Source organism: Salmo salar, chromosome 15, assembly GCF_965601325.2.
Source record: "Salmo salar chromosome 15, fSalSal1, whole genome shotgun sequence".
Lineage (NCBI taxonomy): Eukaryota > Metazoa > Chordata > Actinopteri > Salmoniformes > Salmonidae > Salmo > Salmo salar.
Genome location: NC_138305.1, coordinates 44,983,083 through 45,000,415, shown reverse-complemented (window position 1 = coordinate 45,000,415; position 17,333 = coordinate 44,983,083). Strand labels below are relative to the sequence as shown.

The 17,333-nt window shown below is 40.9% G+C and overlaps 1 protein-coding gene across 2 annotated transcripts in view; it reads left to right on the top strand.

The window, feature by feature from the left end:
• The window catches only part of galnt14 (UDP-N-acetyl-alpha-D-galactosamine:polypeptide N-acetylgalactosaminyltransferase 14 (GalNAc-T14)), a 118,523-nt gene that overhangs the window by 38,277 nt on the left and 62,913 nt on the right, over positions 1-17,333 (top strand). For both annotated transcript variants that reach the window (XM_014144515.3, XM_014144514.3), the window contains exon 3: positions 6,137-6,235. In XM_014144515.3, the coding sequence (XP_013999990.2) occupies positions 6,137-6,235 (99 nt within the window). The remainder of the gene's footprint in view (positions 1-6,136; positions 6,236-17,333) is intronic.

The window sequence follows — 17,333 nt, the reverse complement described above, 5'->3', positions numbered from 1 at the left end:
GATGATGGGGAGAGGAGAGGAGATGATGGGGAGAGGAGAGGAGAGGAGATGATGAGGAGAGGAGAGGAGATGATGAGGAGAGGAGATGATGGGGAGAGATGAGATGATGAGGAGATGAGATGATGGGGAGAGGAGATGAGATGATGGGGAGAGGAGATGAGATGATGGGGAGAGGAGATGAGATGATGGGGAAAGGAGATGATGAGGACAGTAAATGATGAAGAGCGGAGATGAGATGATGGGGAGACGAGAGGAGATGATAGGGAGAGGAGATGATTAGGAGAGGAGAGCTCTATCTCCTATCCTCAAATCTCATCAGAGAGAGGATGTCGCACATATGCGCCTGAACAAAAATAAATCCTGATGAGCGGCATTGATGTCAGGAAGGGAGAGCAGTGGGTTGAGCTGCCTGGTACTCTCAGACCTGGTGGCCTGGATTCATGACTGAAGGCTTTTAATATCCTTGATTAACCCTAGCTTCCCTGGATCTTTTCAACTAATTCATACATCTTTTAGGAAAAGTCCCATAAACAATGGTATTCAGGTATACTGTACATTTGTGATGATGAGGATGAGAAAGACAATTCTATGGATCTTCGATGGAACTTTGAGAGTCTTGGGGCAGGTGGTGTAATGCATCATAGATTATGTGAAAGATGATTTTTGAATGTCATTTGAAGATTCATTTCTCTGGATCAGCAACTCTAAGTAACCAGAAAATACAGTCTTACAGTATATAATGACAGTGTAAATGTGACTGATAAATAAGTAGTGCTGTATTAATGTTGAACAAGAAACTAGTGCTGAGCGATTAGTACTTTTTGACATTGTTTCGGTTTGATTATTAAAAAAATAATTACGGTTTTCAATTTCGTTTTCAATCATTTTTCTGTACCTTAAATGCACTATGCATTATGTGGGTTGAATGCTGTAACACAGAATAAAACAATGAATAAAAGTCCCATGATGGTAGTGACTGCCCATTACTGCTTATCACTTATTACCATCATTTATTCACATTACTTTAATCAAATATTTCAGTTTTTTCTATATAAAATGTTTTTATTTGATGACTTTATAATTTAATTCGAAGTCTTCATCTCATCTCTATAGAGGTGCTGCCTATGTTGTCTGATAGAATCCCTATATTAGTAGTTCTTCAAAGTAAATAAGGCATCCTTTTATATCTGCTGAATAGCAACTATTAACCAGTTAGATCCCGTATTTTCAGGTAGAGATATCTCATGAAGCAACTGCTCTCTATCTCTCTAAATCATGCATTCTTCTCTCTGTTTCTGCCCCGCACTAATGTAAGGTAGCGGGCATAAAATAAACACACAGACTGGATAAGTAGGAACTCAAAGGATTATGGTCATTGTCAGTGGCGATTTTAGAATGTAAATCTTGGTGAGGCAAAAACTGTTAGGGCCTACATAAAGCTGTCCCAACATCTTACCACTGCTACACCTGGCTATCAGCGGAGGCTTATCTGGCAGCAAAACAGTTCATTCAGCCTCATTTACTGCCTTTTAAAAAAACATAGCTGATATGACTCACTTGCTTAAACAAATGTGGTTTCTAATGACAGTTGAGATGTACAAACTATGGCATAAGGGGACGACAAGCGGATAAGAGGCAATCCGTAATTTCGATTAAGACAATAATGAGCGAGCTAGGACGAACATAGTCGATATAACTATTTGTTTAGCACTTGTTTAGTACTGCGACAGAATTCAGAACATGGGCCGTTCTTACAGTGATCTCCCTGTATACCAAGTCAGAACCGTAGGATAAATAAAGGGCATATAAGCAGACAATGAAAGCTCTTAAAAAATGTGATAATTTCATTTCTCTAAAACAGGTTATATATAGGCTACATGTGCACTACCAAGTCAGAACAGTAGGTGAAATTAAGAGGGGTAAATAGACCAAATTATTAGGGTGACGCACATGGGCTACTAACAGCTTACTACACAACATACACTTAGTATTATTTTTTTAGCTACAGTATACATATCTCCCTGGCATATTATATCATTTATGCAGCAGCATACAATACATTTTTGGAATGTCCTTGTTGTGCTGTGCTCACTTGAACAGGAAGGTGGCATGGCAGTCCTTCGTGGGCAAATTTTGTCATCAAAGTCTGGCATTCTCTGGATTTATGGTGCTTTCAAGACAACTGGGAACATGGGGGGAAAAAAGGTTGAATCATGATGACGTCAGTGATCTTCAGGTCGGAGCTCTAGAAAGAGGCCCGAGTTCCCGATTTACAATTCCGAGTTGGATGAAAGTTCAAAACGCATTTTCCCAGTCGGAACTCGTTTTTCCCGAGTTCCCATTTGTCTTGAAATCACTAAAGTCAGATTTTGCAGTTCTGAGTTAAGTTGTTTTGAGCGCGGCACAAATCATGCTTCATTGACAGCATGGCCAATGTTGAATGTTTGTAATTTTAAACTAGGAAAAGAGACCATTAATCTTAGACTTGGGACCACACAGCCACTCCACTGAATAGCAGGCTAATGATTGCTTTGCAATGCTTGCAGTTAGCCATTGATTCCTTCCAAAACACTCATTGTTGAATTTGCGATTTCTAACTTGTTGTGTAATGTTTAAGTCCAACAGCCGATGAGCACTGCTACGTTTTTATCTATAATTTCTCTTCATTATTTCCCTTCATTTGACAAGGATTAAAAAGGATTTGCCAGTGGATTGTCGACTTGATTGATGATGATGACTGCTAGTTGAGAGTTAAGAGTTTTGAAAGTATGAAGTTGACATGATCAGTCCAATCAAAGCTACTGTAGATATAACGTGATTTGACGTCATTCTATCTGTGTCCAATGACCTTGAGCCTTCTTGGATGGGCACTTCTAATGTAACTATATGGCAGCACCCAAGGGGCTTGAATTTTCGAGCTCTACCCTTAGACTTGGCAGTGATGTAGTGTCCCCATGAGTGACAGGCTCTGCCCCACCTGCCCTGAATGACGGGTCGCCACTGGTCATTGTAATTAATGACCATGTTTTCCTCGCTAAACTATGTAGAATATTGGCCTGTTGGAAACTACAACTCCCTACTACATCGCACAGTTCGGGCTTGATCTGATTTATTGCTAGAGAAACTGCGCAATATGTGCATTAAGCTCACAGACATTTTTTAAATAATGTTTAAATAATTTACCCATTGGTCAATTAGTTGTTTAAAAAAATAAAAAAATAACCAGCATTTCAGTTAATCCCTCAGCACTACAAGAAACACACAACCAGTACAATAATCGATTATTCAATACTTAGAGGGTCCCTCTGTCCTTCAGTTACTAATCCACACTCAAGGATTGTCTCTCTCTTCTCCTTTGGAGGGTCCACACACAGAGAGCTCTGCTACAGCCCCCACTGTCTCCTCCTCTTCTCCTCTGTGGCTAGTGTTGCTTTTTGACCCAGGCTGCCTCAGTACGCCCAATATTCTCACCCAGATAGTCCCTCTAAAGAGTCTTGTCTACATTACAGGAGATGGAACGGAACACCCGATCCAGAGGCTGACCTTTGGGGTTAGAGGCGTTTGTATGTGTGTGTGTCCAGTGCCTGCCAGCTGTCTGTGATAGAGACTGCAGATTCTGATGCTTAGGCCTTCTCTGTTAAAGGAGATGGATGTTCTTTGATCACACCCTGCTCCCTGCTTGCCCACCTGCCCGGCCAACATCTAGACAACAGCTTCTTGAATGTGGCCACCTGCGCTACTTGTTACTTACTGTTGTTGTTAAGAGCAGGCAAATTGCAAATGGCTTGAAGTTAGGGTCATGAGGACATCTCTGTCTCTGTCTTTTTATATGCCAGAACTAAATGGGATTCTGTTGTACGTTGCCATTTCCTCCATCAGGACTGTATGTAGTGTTTAGTTTACTGGAGGCTTCCCACAAAGTGATATGAACATCCATTGTGCTCCATTTATGTGAACTAGAGGAGACCTGAGATTTTAAGAGATTCTCAAGGCCCAGTGTTGAGAGGTGTGTGTCTGAGGTAAACTGTTGTTGTGGCTCTGCGCTGCAGATTATGCCTCCTGAGATAACGCTCTCTTGAAACGAGTTAAAGAAAGCAGAAAGCTTTGAATAGATGTAGGCTTTAGCTAGAGATAGGAGAGGAGCGGCAGCATTGGGGATGAATCATGCTCGGCTGGCTGGGAAAAGCTTATTGAGAATCACTCTCTGCCTCCCTGTGCCAGAGGAACAGCACAGACCTGACAGTATCTGCGAGGTACATCCCAACCGATCAGTGTTTTTCTGCCCGAAGCAAATGTGGTGACAGGTGTTGCAGTCGGCTGTGCCGACTGGGTACCACCCTCAGAATAACACTGGAGGGGGGATAGGGGAAGAAGTACAGAAGGACCTTAAGGCGCAGACATAAATACAGACAGGGGTCATGGACATCAGGTGTCCATGTGTCAGCCTGACCACCCCACCACACTCCTGCTTCTCTCAGCCTCATATGAACCTTTTAGAAGGCTTCAACAGAGGCTGTATACACACAGACTGGTCAAGTGGTCTCCCAAACAGCAGTGATAAAATATGAATGATTCCAGCACCATCTGCATGCTAATCTGAATAATGTCTCTCTTCATCCACCTGGGCTTTGAATTTTTACATTTAACTAGACAAGTCATTTAAGAACATATTCTTATTTACAATGACAGCCTAGGAACAGTTGGTTAACTGCCTTGTTCAGGGGCAAAACAACAGATTTTTACCTTGGTAGCTGAGAGATTTAATCTTGCAAGCTCTTGGTTACTGGCCCAACACTCTAACCACTAGGCTACCTGCCACCCCAGAAAAAAATGAGAATATCTACAGAAAATCTCTGCTTGCCAGGCTCTGAAAGGATGAGAAAAACAACATCCAGTGTTTGTCATTGTGCACTCAATTTTTATTAAAGCACTTTTTATTAAAGCAACAGGAAAATAATTTGATTTAAGCCAAGTTGAAAAGAAATATGTAATTACAGTTTGTGTTTGTTTGCACACAGCTCCCTTGATGTTTCTCTGTGAATCTCAGCACACACAGAGCAGACTTCTGAGGAGAAATCACATCAAACTCATGGCTTAATGACTCAAAACAGTAGTGTTGACGACAGCAGAAAACAATGGTAACTTTATCATCATCCCCATCGCCTGTCTTTCAGCACAAACCAGACTTGTTATCTTATCAGAGAGAGAGAGAGAGAGAGAGAATGTTTACTTTGTTGGTGTCATTTGAACAGAAGTGTTGATGTTCTCCACATTGGCCACAGATGGATTAGCATCTTCTGTCTCCACGTAAACACACACACTTACCCTCTCTTCAGCCGTATTGAAGGACTTGTTGTGGAGGCTTGGTATGATTTTGGCAATGCTGGACCAGGTCACTGCACAAAGAGCTAAATAATAATTGCTTATTTGGTTTTTAAATGTTCACCTTTGAAAATATTTTATGAAAAAAGTAATGGATACTTAGCTACAAAAACAAGATAATACAATTACTAAATGTTAGTCATTGATCGTTTTATTGAGGGAAAGGTCAGTGTGCCCATTACATGCATTATTCCTCAGTGTATTAAGTGTCACCTTTATTTGGAGCAGAGGTGTGTGTGTGTGTGTGTGTGTGTGTGTGTGTGTGTGTGTGTGTGTGTGTGTGTGTGTGTGTGTGTGTGTGTGTGTGTGTGTGTGTGTGTGTGTGTGTGCCTGTGTGTTCTCTGCTGTTAGTCTACATCCTCTCCTCTAAGACATGTGCTACTACACCAGCTATGACCAGCCATCCACCTCAGTGTGAGCTACTGGTCAGAGGTAGCTGTGGTGTTGGATGCTGTTTTAATAATGACATCTTCTGCTCATCTATCATTTATAGAACTGCACCTCCTCAGGTTTCTGTCCTGGCATGGCTGTCATTATCATTCTCATCACATATTCATAGTATTGTCCTTCCTCCCACGACAGGTAAGATGGAGCCGAGACACTTGGTTTTACAGTATGTGAAGCAGTCAAAAAGAAAGACAAAGTCAATGGCGGCACAACTTTGGCTTTGAAGCCAACAATAACTGTTTTGAGTAGTTCTGAGTTGACCTGCTGGCTGATGTCTCCTGAATTGTTTTGTGTGTCTCTCTCTCAGATGCACCACATTGCATTATAACCCAGATCTGCCCTCCACCTCCATCGTCATCACTTTCCACAACGAGGCCCGCTCCACTCTGCTACGGACCATCAGGAGGTAAGAGATCCCTCTGCCCTGTTACCAGTGGCAATTCTAGCATGTAAATCTTGGTGCGACAAACAAAAAACAAAACATTGGGATGAATGCCAAGAAAGCCACGACACAACACTAAACAATACATTCATTGCACTATAACGGTGACAAATGTTGCCCACAAACTGTTAGGGCCTACATAAAGCTGTCCCAACAGCAGAGCTTTCTTTTCAGCACCATGGAGTGAATCCTTACCAGCAAAACAGTTCATTCAGCCTCATACTATTTTTTTAAACATAGCTGATATGGCTGACTTGCTTAAACAAATGTGGTTTCTACTGACAATTGAGATGTACAAACTATGGTATAAGGGAACGACAAGCGGATTAGAGGTGTTCTGACAGTAAAATTCACGGACGACTAGTGAAGCTCAAACCAAGTTTATTCACCCACTGGGCCAAACAGCTGAAAAAGACAGACTGCGTTTCCACCAGCACAAGCATTTATACCCTTCTTTAGGCGGAGTCTCCTCCTTGCACCTCTAAGCACTACATATTTGTTGCTAAGCAGAAAGTTAAGTGATGTGTGTAATAAAACTGTTCCTTCTCCCTTCATCTAACCTGACCTCAGCCCACATTCCTCACTAATCCACAGCAACCCTTATCAATGACCACAACCAAGTGATTGCCTTTTCCCTCACTCAGTAACTTTCCAAACCCTTCATTCTTATCCACCCTCCATTGACCCCACCATATACATTCCTCATACATGTAATCATTTACTTCTAGTATGGTAAGTATTTCAAGCTAGACTCCAACAGAGGCAATCCATAATTTCGATTAAGACATTAATGAGCAAGCTAGGACGGACGTAGTCAATATAACAATTTGTTCAGCACCTTTGAAATGTACAGCGACAGAATTCAGAACATGAGCCGTTCTTACAGTATTCTTCCTGTACACCAAGTCAGAACTGTAGGATAAATAAAGGGGGTATATAAACAGACAATGAAAGCTCTTACAATATTCTATGATTACATTTCTTTAAAACATGTGCACCACCACCAAGTCAGAACAGTAGGCTAAGTTATGAGGAGAAAAGGGACCAAATTATTAGGGTGAGGCACATGGGCTACTAACAACTTACTACACAAGATACACTTAGTATTACATTCTTGGCTACAGTATACTTGGCTCCCGAGTGGTGCAGTGGTCTAAGGCACTGCATCTCAGTGCAAGAGGCATCACTACAGTCCCTGGTTCAAATCCAGGCTGTATCACATCTGGCTGTGATTGGTCCAGCGTCATCCAGGTTTGGACGGGGTAGGCCGTCATTGTAAATAAGAATGTGTTCTTCATTGACTTGCCTTATTAAATATATATATATATTTTAAATCTCTCCCTGGCTGTAACATCAACGCAGGGAGTCAGAAAGCAGATGCAGTTAGTGAGTTTACTAATAATGAACGATACAAAACAATAGACACATCTGACAGCGAAACATAACCAATACTGCCTGAATAGTGATGCTAGATAAAGGGGGAGTAATCAGGGTGGTGATGGTGTCCAGGTGTGCCTCATGATGGGGCGCAGGTGTACGTAATGATGGGTTGCAAGGACCGGTGGTTAGTAGACCGGCGACATTGAGTGCCGGAGAGGGGGAGAGGGAGTAGACGTGACACTGGCATATTACATAATTTATGCAGCAGCATAAAATTTATTTTTGGACTCACATTGTTGTGCTGTGCTCACTTGAATAGGAAGGTGGCACGGTGGTCCTTCTTGTGGGCTCTAGAAAGGGGCCCAAGTTCCCGACTTTTGGATTCTGGACGCAATGGCTCTCGACCTTCTGCTTTCCCAAGTCTGTATGGGAGATGCAGCGATGGGACAAGACTGTAACTACCAATTGGATATCACGAAATTGGGGAGAAAAGGGGGTAAAAAGTACAACAACAAAAAAAGCACATGGGCCAGAAGTCACGATCTTGTCTCATCGCTGCAACTCCCCTACGGACTCGGCGAAGGTTGAGAGCCAAGCCACACGAACTGACGACCGGAGTCAGCTTGCAGGTGCCCGGCCCGCCACAAGGAGTCACGAGAGCACGATGAGACAAGGAAATCCCGGAAGGCCAAACCCTCCCCTAACCCGGATGACGCCGGGCCATGTGTGTGCCGTCCCATGGGTCTCCCGATCACGGCAGGCTGTGAAACAGCCTGGGTTTGAACGCAAGGCTGCAGTGGCGCCTCAGCACTCATTGTTGAATTTGCGATTTCTAACTTGTTGTGTAATGTTTATGGCCGATGAGCTCCGATACGTTTTATCTGTAATTTCTCTTCATATGACAAGGATTGAAAAGAATTTGCCAGTAGATTGTCGACTTGATTCATGATGATGATGACTGCTTGTCTAGCTTGCTAGCTAAGATTTTGAAAGTCGGATATACGTCATCAAAGCGCGCAACAGAACATTGTACTGTCTACACTCGGTTACTCAACAGCCAGTTGAATCCTGTGGCGCGTTATTCAAATCCTTAGATATGCTATTACTTCAATTTTTCAAAAATATGACTATTTTACACCATTTTAAAGATAAGACTCTCGTTAATCTAACCACACTGTCCGATTTCAAAAAGGCTTTACAACGAAAGCAAAACATTAGATTATGTCAGCAGACTACCCAGCCAGAAATAATCAGACACCCATTTTTCAAGCTAGCATATAATGTCACATAAACCCAAACCACAGCTAAATGTAGCACTAACCTTTGATGATCTTCATCAGATGACAACCCTAGGACATTATGTTATACAATACATGCATGTTTTGTTCAATCAAGTTCATATTTATATCAAAAAACAGCTTTTTACATTAGCATGTGACTAGCATGTGACTAGCATTCCCACCGAACACTGCCGGTGAATTTACTAAATTACTCACGATAAACGTTCACAAAAAGCATAACAATTATTTTAAGAATTATAGATACAGAACTCCTCTATGCACTCGATATGTCCGATTTTAAAATAGCTTTTCGGTGAAAGCACATTTTGCAATATTCTCAGTAGATAGCCCGGCATCACAGGGCTAGCTATTTAGACACCCAGCAGGTTTAGCACTCATCAAAGTCAGATTTACTATAAGAAAAATGTTCTTACCTTTGTTGTCTTCGTCAGAATGCACTCCCAGGACTTCTACTTCAATAACAAATGTTGGTTTGGTCCAAAATAATCCATCGTTATATCCAAACAGCAGCGTTTTGTTCGTGCGTTCTAGACACTATCCTAAAGGCTAAATAAGGGTGACGAGCATGGCGCAATTCTTGACAAAAGAATTCTAAATATTCCATTACCGTACTTCGAAACATGTCAACCGCTGTTTAAAATCAATTTTTATGCCATTTTTCTCATAAAAAAGCGATAATATTCCGACCGGGAATCTGCGTTTAGATAAACAGACAAAGGAAAAGAAACCATTCGGTCGAAGCGGGCACGCGCCTAAGCCCATAGTACTCTGAGTGGCCACTTGCCAAAAGCGATAAAGTGTTTCAGCCAGAGCCTGCCTCGATATCGTTCAACGTTTTCCCGGGCTCTGAGACCCTATGGAAGACGTAGGAAGTGTCACGTTATTGCACAGATCCTGAGTCTTCAATAAAAAGAGCCAAGATGAAACACTACTTCTCAGACAGGCCACTTCCTGCTTGAAATCTTCTCAGGTTTTGGCCTGCCATAGGAGTTCTGTTATACTCACAGACACCATTCAAACAGTTTTAGAAACTTTAGGGTGTTTTCTATCCAAAGCCAATAATTATATGAATATTCTAGTTACTGGGCAGGTGTAGTAACCAGATTAAATCGGGTACGTTTTTTATCCAGCCGTGCAAATACTGCCCCCTATCCCCAACCGGTTAAAAATGTTTCATTAATTCAATTTTAATCAGAATTAAAGTTTTTTTGCTAAGGATTCCACAACGCGGTTAGCCTTTACGGCTGGGACTGCAAGTTTGTGTTCCATTTTTTTACGTGGATTCCGCAAGTGCTAGCTGGCTGTACTACAGACACCTGTCGTCATCGTGGGAAAGACTCATTGTTATCGTTTCGTAAAACAACTGGTTGCAGTAAAGAGCCAACCTGGATACTAAGGAGATCCTGAGGGAAATCGACGAGTACCAATAGTACCAACAGCTTTACGCTATGGAGGAACAACATACTCCATCAGCCTGACTAACCTGTGTCTGTATGTAGCCTCGCTACTTTTATAGCCTCGCTACTTCATATAGCCTGTCTTTTTACTGTTGTTTTATTTATTTTCCTACCTATTTTTCACCTAATGACAAATAAACTTTGATTTGATTTGAAAGATCTGACTACCTCACAAAAGAACTTTAACCCGACAAAAAAAGAAAAACAGATTCATCTACAGAAATGGACGATTTACTTACCGTTGAATTAGAGGCCAGTGTTCTGGCTGGAATCCATGCAACACTGGAATAGTTGTGTGAGGAGTTAGCAAGGGCTGAGTGGGAGTTTGGAGTTTAGCCAGAGTGAAATTCTCACGCTCCAAGGAGAAAACAAGGCACTCACAGCCAAGGTAAAAATCCACATGGATTGTCTACTACTTGAGCACTACCAACAAAAGGAGCTGATCAAAAGCAGGGGAAGGGAGCTTAAAGGGAGCAAATTCGGTTTCAATTACCAATTTCCAAGGGAGATCAAACAAACGTCATAAGAGACTGTATCTGGTACAAAGGCAACGTGTGGTCCCGTGTGGCTCAGTTGGTAGAGCATGGTGTTTGCAACGCCAGGGTTGTGGGTTTGATTCCCACGGGGGACCAGTACGGGGAGGAAAAAAATGTATGAAATGTATGCATTCACTACTGTAAGTAGTCTGCTAAATGACTAAAATGTAAAAAATGCAACAAAGGGAGAAGGGTAAGCGTGCCTTTCTCATTGTGGACAAACTCTTTATAGATGGACAGCTATTCCGAGATAGCTCCATAACACAATGACTGTACTAAATTCTACAGGGACTTCAGGTTACAAAAAAAAGAAAGTATGGGAACTGTAAAAATATCTGAACACTATGAAGTGGATATGAACACACACGTACACAATTACATGCTTGCTTGCTTACACATACGGACTTATACAGTTGAAGTCGGAAGTTTACATACACCTTAGCCAAATACATTTAAACTCAGTTTTTCACAATTCCTGACATTATATCCTAGTAACAATTCCTTGTCCTACGTCAGTTAGGATCACCTCTTTATTTTAAGAATGTGAAATGTCAGAACAATAGTAGAGAGAATGATTTATTTCAGCTTTATTTCTTTCATCACATTCCCAGTGGGTCAGAAGTTTACATATACTCAATTAGTATTTGGTAGCATTGCCTTTAAATTGTTTAACTTGGGTCAAACATTTCGGGTAGCCTTCCACAAGCTTCCCACAATATATTGGGTGAATTCTGGCCCATTCCTCCTGACAAAGCTGGTGTAACTGAGTCAGGTTTGTAAGCCTCCTTGCTCAGGGCTTTGTGATGCCCACTCCAATACCTTGGCTTTGTTGTCCTTAAGCCATTTTGCCACAACTTTGGAAGTATGCTTGGGGTCATTGTCCATTTGGAAGACCCATTTGCGACCAAGCTTTAACTTCCTGACTGATGTCTTCAGATTTTGCTTCAATATATCCACATAATTTTCCTTCCTCATGTTGCCATCTATTTTGTGGAGTGCACCAGTCCCTTCTGCAATAAAGCACCCCCACAATATGATGCTGCCACCCCCGTGCTTCACGGTTGGGATGGTGTTCCTCGGCTTGCAAGCCTCCCCTTTGTCTTCCAAACATAACGATGGTCATTATGGCCAACAGTTCTATTTTTGTTTCATCAGACCAGAGGATATTTCTCCAAAAAGTACAATCTTTGTCCCCATATGCATTTGCAAACCATAGTCTGGCTTTTTTTATGGCGGTTTTGGAGCAGTGGCTTCTTTCTTGCTGAGCGGCTTTTCAGGTTATGTCGATATAGGACTCATTTTACTGTGGATATAGATACTTTTGTACCTGTTTCCTCCGGCATCTTCACAAGGTCCTTTGCTGTTGTTCTGAGATTGATTTGCACTTTTCGCACCAAAGTACGTTCGTCTCTATGAGACAGAACGCGTCTCCTTCCTGAGCGGTATGACAGCTGCGTGGTCCCATGGTGTTTATTCTTGCGTACTATTGTTTGTACAGATAAACGTGGTACCTTCAGGCATTTGGAAATTGCTCCCAAGGATGAACCAGACTTGTGGAGGTCTCCAATTTTTTTTTTTTATGTCTTGGCTGATTTCTTTTTATTTTCCCAAGATGTCAAGCAAAGAGGTACCGAGTTTGAAGGTAGGCGTTGAAATACATCCACAGGTACACCTCCAATTGACTCAAATGATGTCAATTATCCTATCAGAAGCTTCTAAAGCTATGACATAATTTTCTGGAATTTTCCAAGCTGTTTAAAAAGGCACTGTCAACTTAGTGCATGTAAACTTCTGACCCACTGGAATTGTGATACAGTGAATTATAAGTGAAATAATATGTCTGTAAACAATTGTTGGAAAAATTACTTGTCATGCACAAAGTAGATGTCCTAACCGACTTGCCAAAACTATAGTTTGTCAACAAGAAGTTTGTGGAGTGGTTGAAAAACTAGTTTTAATGACTCCAACCTAAGTGTATGTTAACTTCCCACTTCAACTGTACATACACACACACACACACACACACCTGATCTCGCTCTCTTCTCTGACTCTCTCTTTCTCTCTTTTCTCTTCTCTCCCTCTATTGTCGAGAACTGTTTTAGAATTTAATGTGTTCATTGTTTGTCTATCTTTTATATTTGTCTACAAGTTTATATATGTTTTCAACAAGCAAGGGGAAGATGTCAGAATAGGGGCATTGGGGAATAATAACATATTGTGCGGAATACTGTAGATGCTGGGATATGTTTCTCAAAGATGTTAAAGGTAATTATGATGCAACTATGACACAATACGATATGGATTACAATTATCATCATGAATTTAATTGTTATACGCACTACATGTTACACACATAGACCCACAACTATGCAAATTGGCCGAGTTATTATTTATTTGGACATCACACATTATAGTCTTACTCTTATACAGACATCGTACACACTCTCACTAAATCACATCCAATATCATACACATCAACCTACTCAGATTTACTACAAATAATATCTTGTCTCAATTTTCTAACATCTGTGACATTGGCTCACAGGCAAACAGGCAAGGGAATAAAACAAATATTACTAGATCCCATTTCTTGAATTCTAAATATCAGACATTTGAAAGCTCTAATTTTGACTGTCATAATACCTCTGATGGCAGTAACTTTACAAGCACTAATTATGGTCAATTTAGACTGAGAATAGTATCTTGTTAATGGTAAGTGGTGAAATAAGTATAGCCAGTTATAATTGTAACGGTTTAGCAGATTATAAAAAAAGATTAGTCTTCATATGGCTAAAAGACAAGGAATATAACATATACTGTTTACAGGAAACTCACTCTAGATCCTTAGATGAAGTTGCATGGAAAAAGGAATAGGTTGGTGAAATAATTTTATGTCATGGACAAAGGAACTCAAAAGGTGTGATGATATTAATTAACAAAAATTTCGATCTGAATGTGCAAATAGTCAGGAATGATTCGCAAGGAAGGTGGATCCTTTTGAATATGAAAGTGGACGAAAAAGAGATTTGTCTCATTGATCTATATGGTCCAAATCAGGATGATCCATACTTCTTCGAAAACATTTATACCAATTTATTGAACTTACAGGCAACAAATGATCAAATCATTCTAGTAGGAGACTATAACACAGTGTTAAAACCTCGAGGATACAATCCCGATAACGGGATTGGTTGGACAACAACCAGTGAGATAGCACAGCGCGATATTCAAAACAAAATAATCTCAAAATTAAAATTCAAGTATTATACGGCATTTTAAAGATACTCTACTCGTTAATCCAATCACATTATCCGATTTCAAAAAGGCTTTACGGTGAAAGCAAAACATTAGATTATTTTAGCATAGCACCTCAGCAAAAAAAAAAGCACGATAGCCATCACAAAACCAGATATACAGCTAAAATGAAGCACTAACCTTTGACAATCTTCATCAGATGACACTCCTAGGACATCATGTTAGACAATACATGCATTTTTTGTTCGATCAAGTTTATATTTATATCCAAAAACCCAATTTTTACATTGGCGCGTGACGTTCAGAAAATGTTTTCTCCCCATAACTTCGGTGAATAGGCACATTTAATTTACGGAAGAACTCATAAACGTTGATAAAATGTATAACAATTATTTAAAGAATTAGAGATAATCTACTCCTTTATGCAACCACTTTGTCAGATTTCAAAATAACGTTACGGAAAAAGCACATTGTTCAATATTCTGAGTACAGAACTTAGCCTTCAATGCTAAGCTATACAGTTAGCCTACAACCACAGCGTTGATAAATCTCTAACAATATGTTCGAAATATTTACTTACCTTTGCTGATCTTCGGCGGAATGCACTCGGATGGGCACCCACTTCCACAAGAAATGTTCATTTGTTCTGCAAAGTCCATCATTTATGTCCAAATACGTCCGTTTTGTTGACCCATCCAGAACACTTTACAATGCCATGTGGCGTGGACGCAAATCCATAGACGAAATGTTCAAAGTTCCATTACCGTTTGTAGAAACACGTCAAACGATGTTTACAATCAATCCTTTAGGGTATTTTTTTAACGTAAAATTGCGATAATTTTACAACCGGGCAATACGTATTCATCCCAGAAGAAAAAATAAAAAAACGATGAAGTTAAGTGCACGCGCATCATAAGACACCTCTCCTCAGACTGGCCAATGATTGACTGAGCCAAAATTATCTGCCCGGTAACAGCTGACGGTTGAAATCAGTTCCTAAAGATTGTTGACAGCCAATGGAAGAGTTAGGAGGTGCAACGTAAATCCTATGTCACTGTAGTTTTTCAAGGGATTCAAAACAAAAACTACATTTCTAATTTCTCCCACTTCCTGATTCAATTTCTCTCAGTTTTTTTGCCTGCCATATGAGTTCTGTTATACTCACAGACACCATTCAAACAGTTTTAGAAACTTCGGAGTGTTTTCTATTCAAATCTAGTAATAATATGCATATTCTATTTTCTGGGCCAGAGTAGTAACCTGTTTAAATTGGGTACGTTTTTCATCCGGCCGTGAAATACTGCCCCCTAGCCCCTAGAGGTTAAGTACCTCAATTGACCGTAAAGGTAATCACTCTACAAACTATCATCACCGTGCCCTTAAGGAAATCACAAATATTATGGACACATTAGAAGTAGTGGATATTTGGAGACTAAAAAACCCCGACCTAGTGAGATATACATGGAGGAGATTTAATCAAGCTAGTCGTCTTGACTACTTTCTTGTCTCTTTCTCTCTTGCATCAAAGGTTAAAAAGGTTTTAATAGGAGACAGAATGCGATCGGATCATCATCTAATTGGCATTCACATAACTCTTATAGATATTCCACATGGATGGGGATATTGGACATTTAATCAAAGTTTACTGGAGGACAACTTATTTTTAAGACAAAATAATTTATAACTCAATTTTTCCAGTTTAATATAGGTTCAGCAAATCCACTTATTGTTTGGGATACCTTTAAATGTACCTTCAGCGGTCATTCAATTCAATATTCATCAATAATAAAAAAAGCAGTTTCTGGCTAAAGAGACAAGACTAACAAGGGACATCCATGAACTAATAGTACAGGGAGATAGCAATAAAAACGATACTAAAGAGATACAAAATAAGTTAGAGGAAAAACAAAAAGAACTTGAGGAACTTATTCAAGAATGATCAAATGTAATCTATTTAAAAAATAAAGCAAACTGGATGGAATATGGAGAAAAATTCACAAAATTCTTCCTGAATCTCCAAAACAGGAAAGCTAACAAAAAATAATCTGCAGAAAATTGTTACTGAAGATGGAGTCATCTATGATTCTCTGAAACAGGAAGCTAATTATTTTAGGCAGATGTTCTCTTTTCCATCTCATCCTCTCCCACTGAATGAAGATTACGGTAAGGAATTCTTTCCAAATAATATAAAAAATGGAAAATTAACAAATGTACAGAAAGATCAGTGCAAAGGCCCAATCTCCGAAGGCCCAATCTTCGGATTTGGAATCCCTCAACTGAATCTAGCCAGCTATCTACCTACCAGCTATCAGTCAGCAAACCATTGCTTGCGGTCATCAGCTAACCTTTAGCTCGGAAAGCGCTCGCCAGTTCGAACAACGTGACTCAAACCAGAGCATAACGGACCTATTATTATTTTTGATTTTTTTCCCCCATATCCCCGGATTCCTACCGCAAACTCTGAACATTTTCATCTGGATCTTCGCAACTAGCTAACAGCAATCCCAGGTGACTACTCCTGGCTAGCGTTTACATCCCAGAGCAAGCACCAATTAGCCTGAAGCTAGCCCGGCCAGGGCTCCTGTGCTACCACCGAAGCCCACTCCTGGGCTACAATATCCGGACCCCTTCTACTGCCGGTACGGGGCACGGAACCCCGCCGATCCTCTACGACTGGAATACCGACATAATCTGCCCAAGGATTCCAACAGGCCCCTCAGGCGCGACGTCTGTTGAAGTTCCATTCTGCTAACCGCGGCCTGCTAGCTACCTAGAGCTACTTGGAACCCTACTAATTCCACAACTGGTCTATCGACGTCACCGCATGAAGAGGCAAAAACAGACTTACCCCCATCGCGACGTCCCCCAAAGGCTAACTTGCTAGCACCGGTCTGTTAACTGCTAGCTTGCTTGCCCTGGTCTGCTAACTGCTAGCTTGCCTGCCCCGGTCTGCTAACTGCTAGCTTGCCTGCCCCGGTCTGCTAACTGCTAGCTTGCCAGCCCCGGGCTGCTAACTGTTAGCTTGTTAACATCGGCCTGCTAACTGTCTGAATCGCCGTGTCCCCAGTCAGCCCAACCACTCACTGGACCCATATGTTCACTTGGCTACGCATGCCTCTCTCTAATATCAATA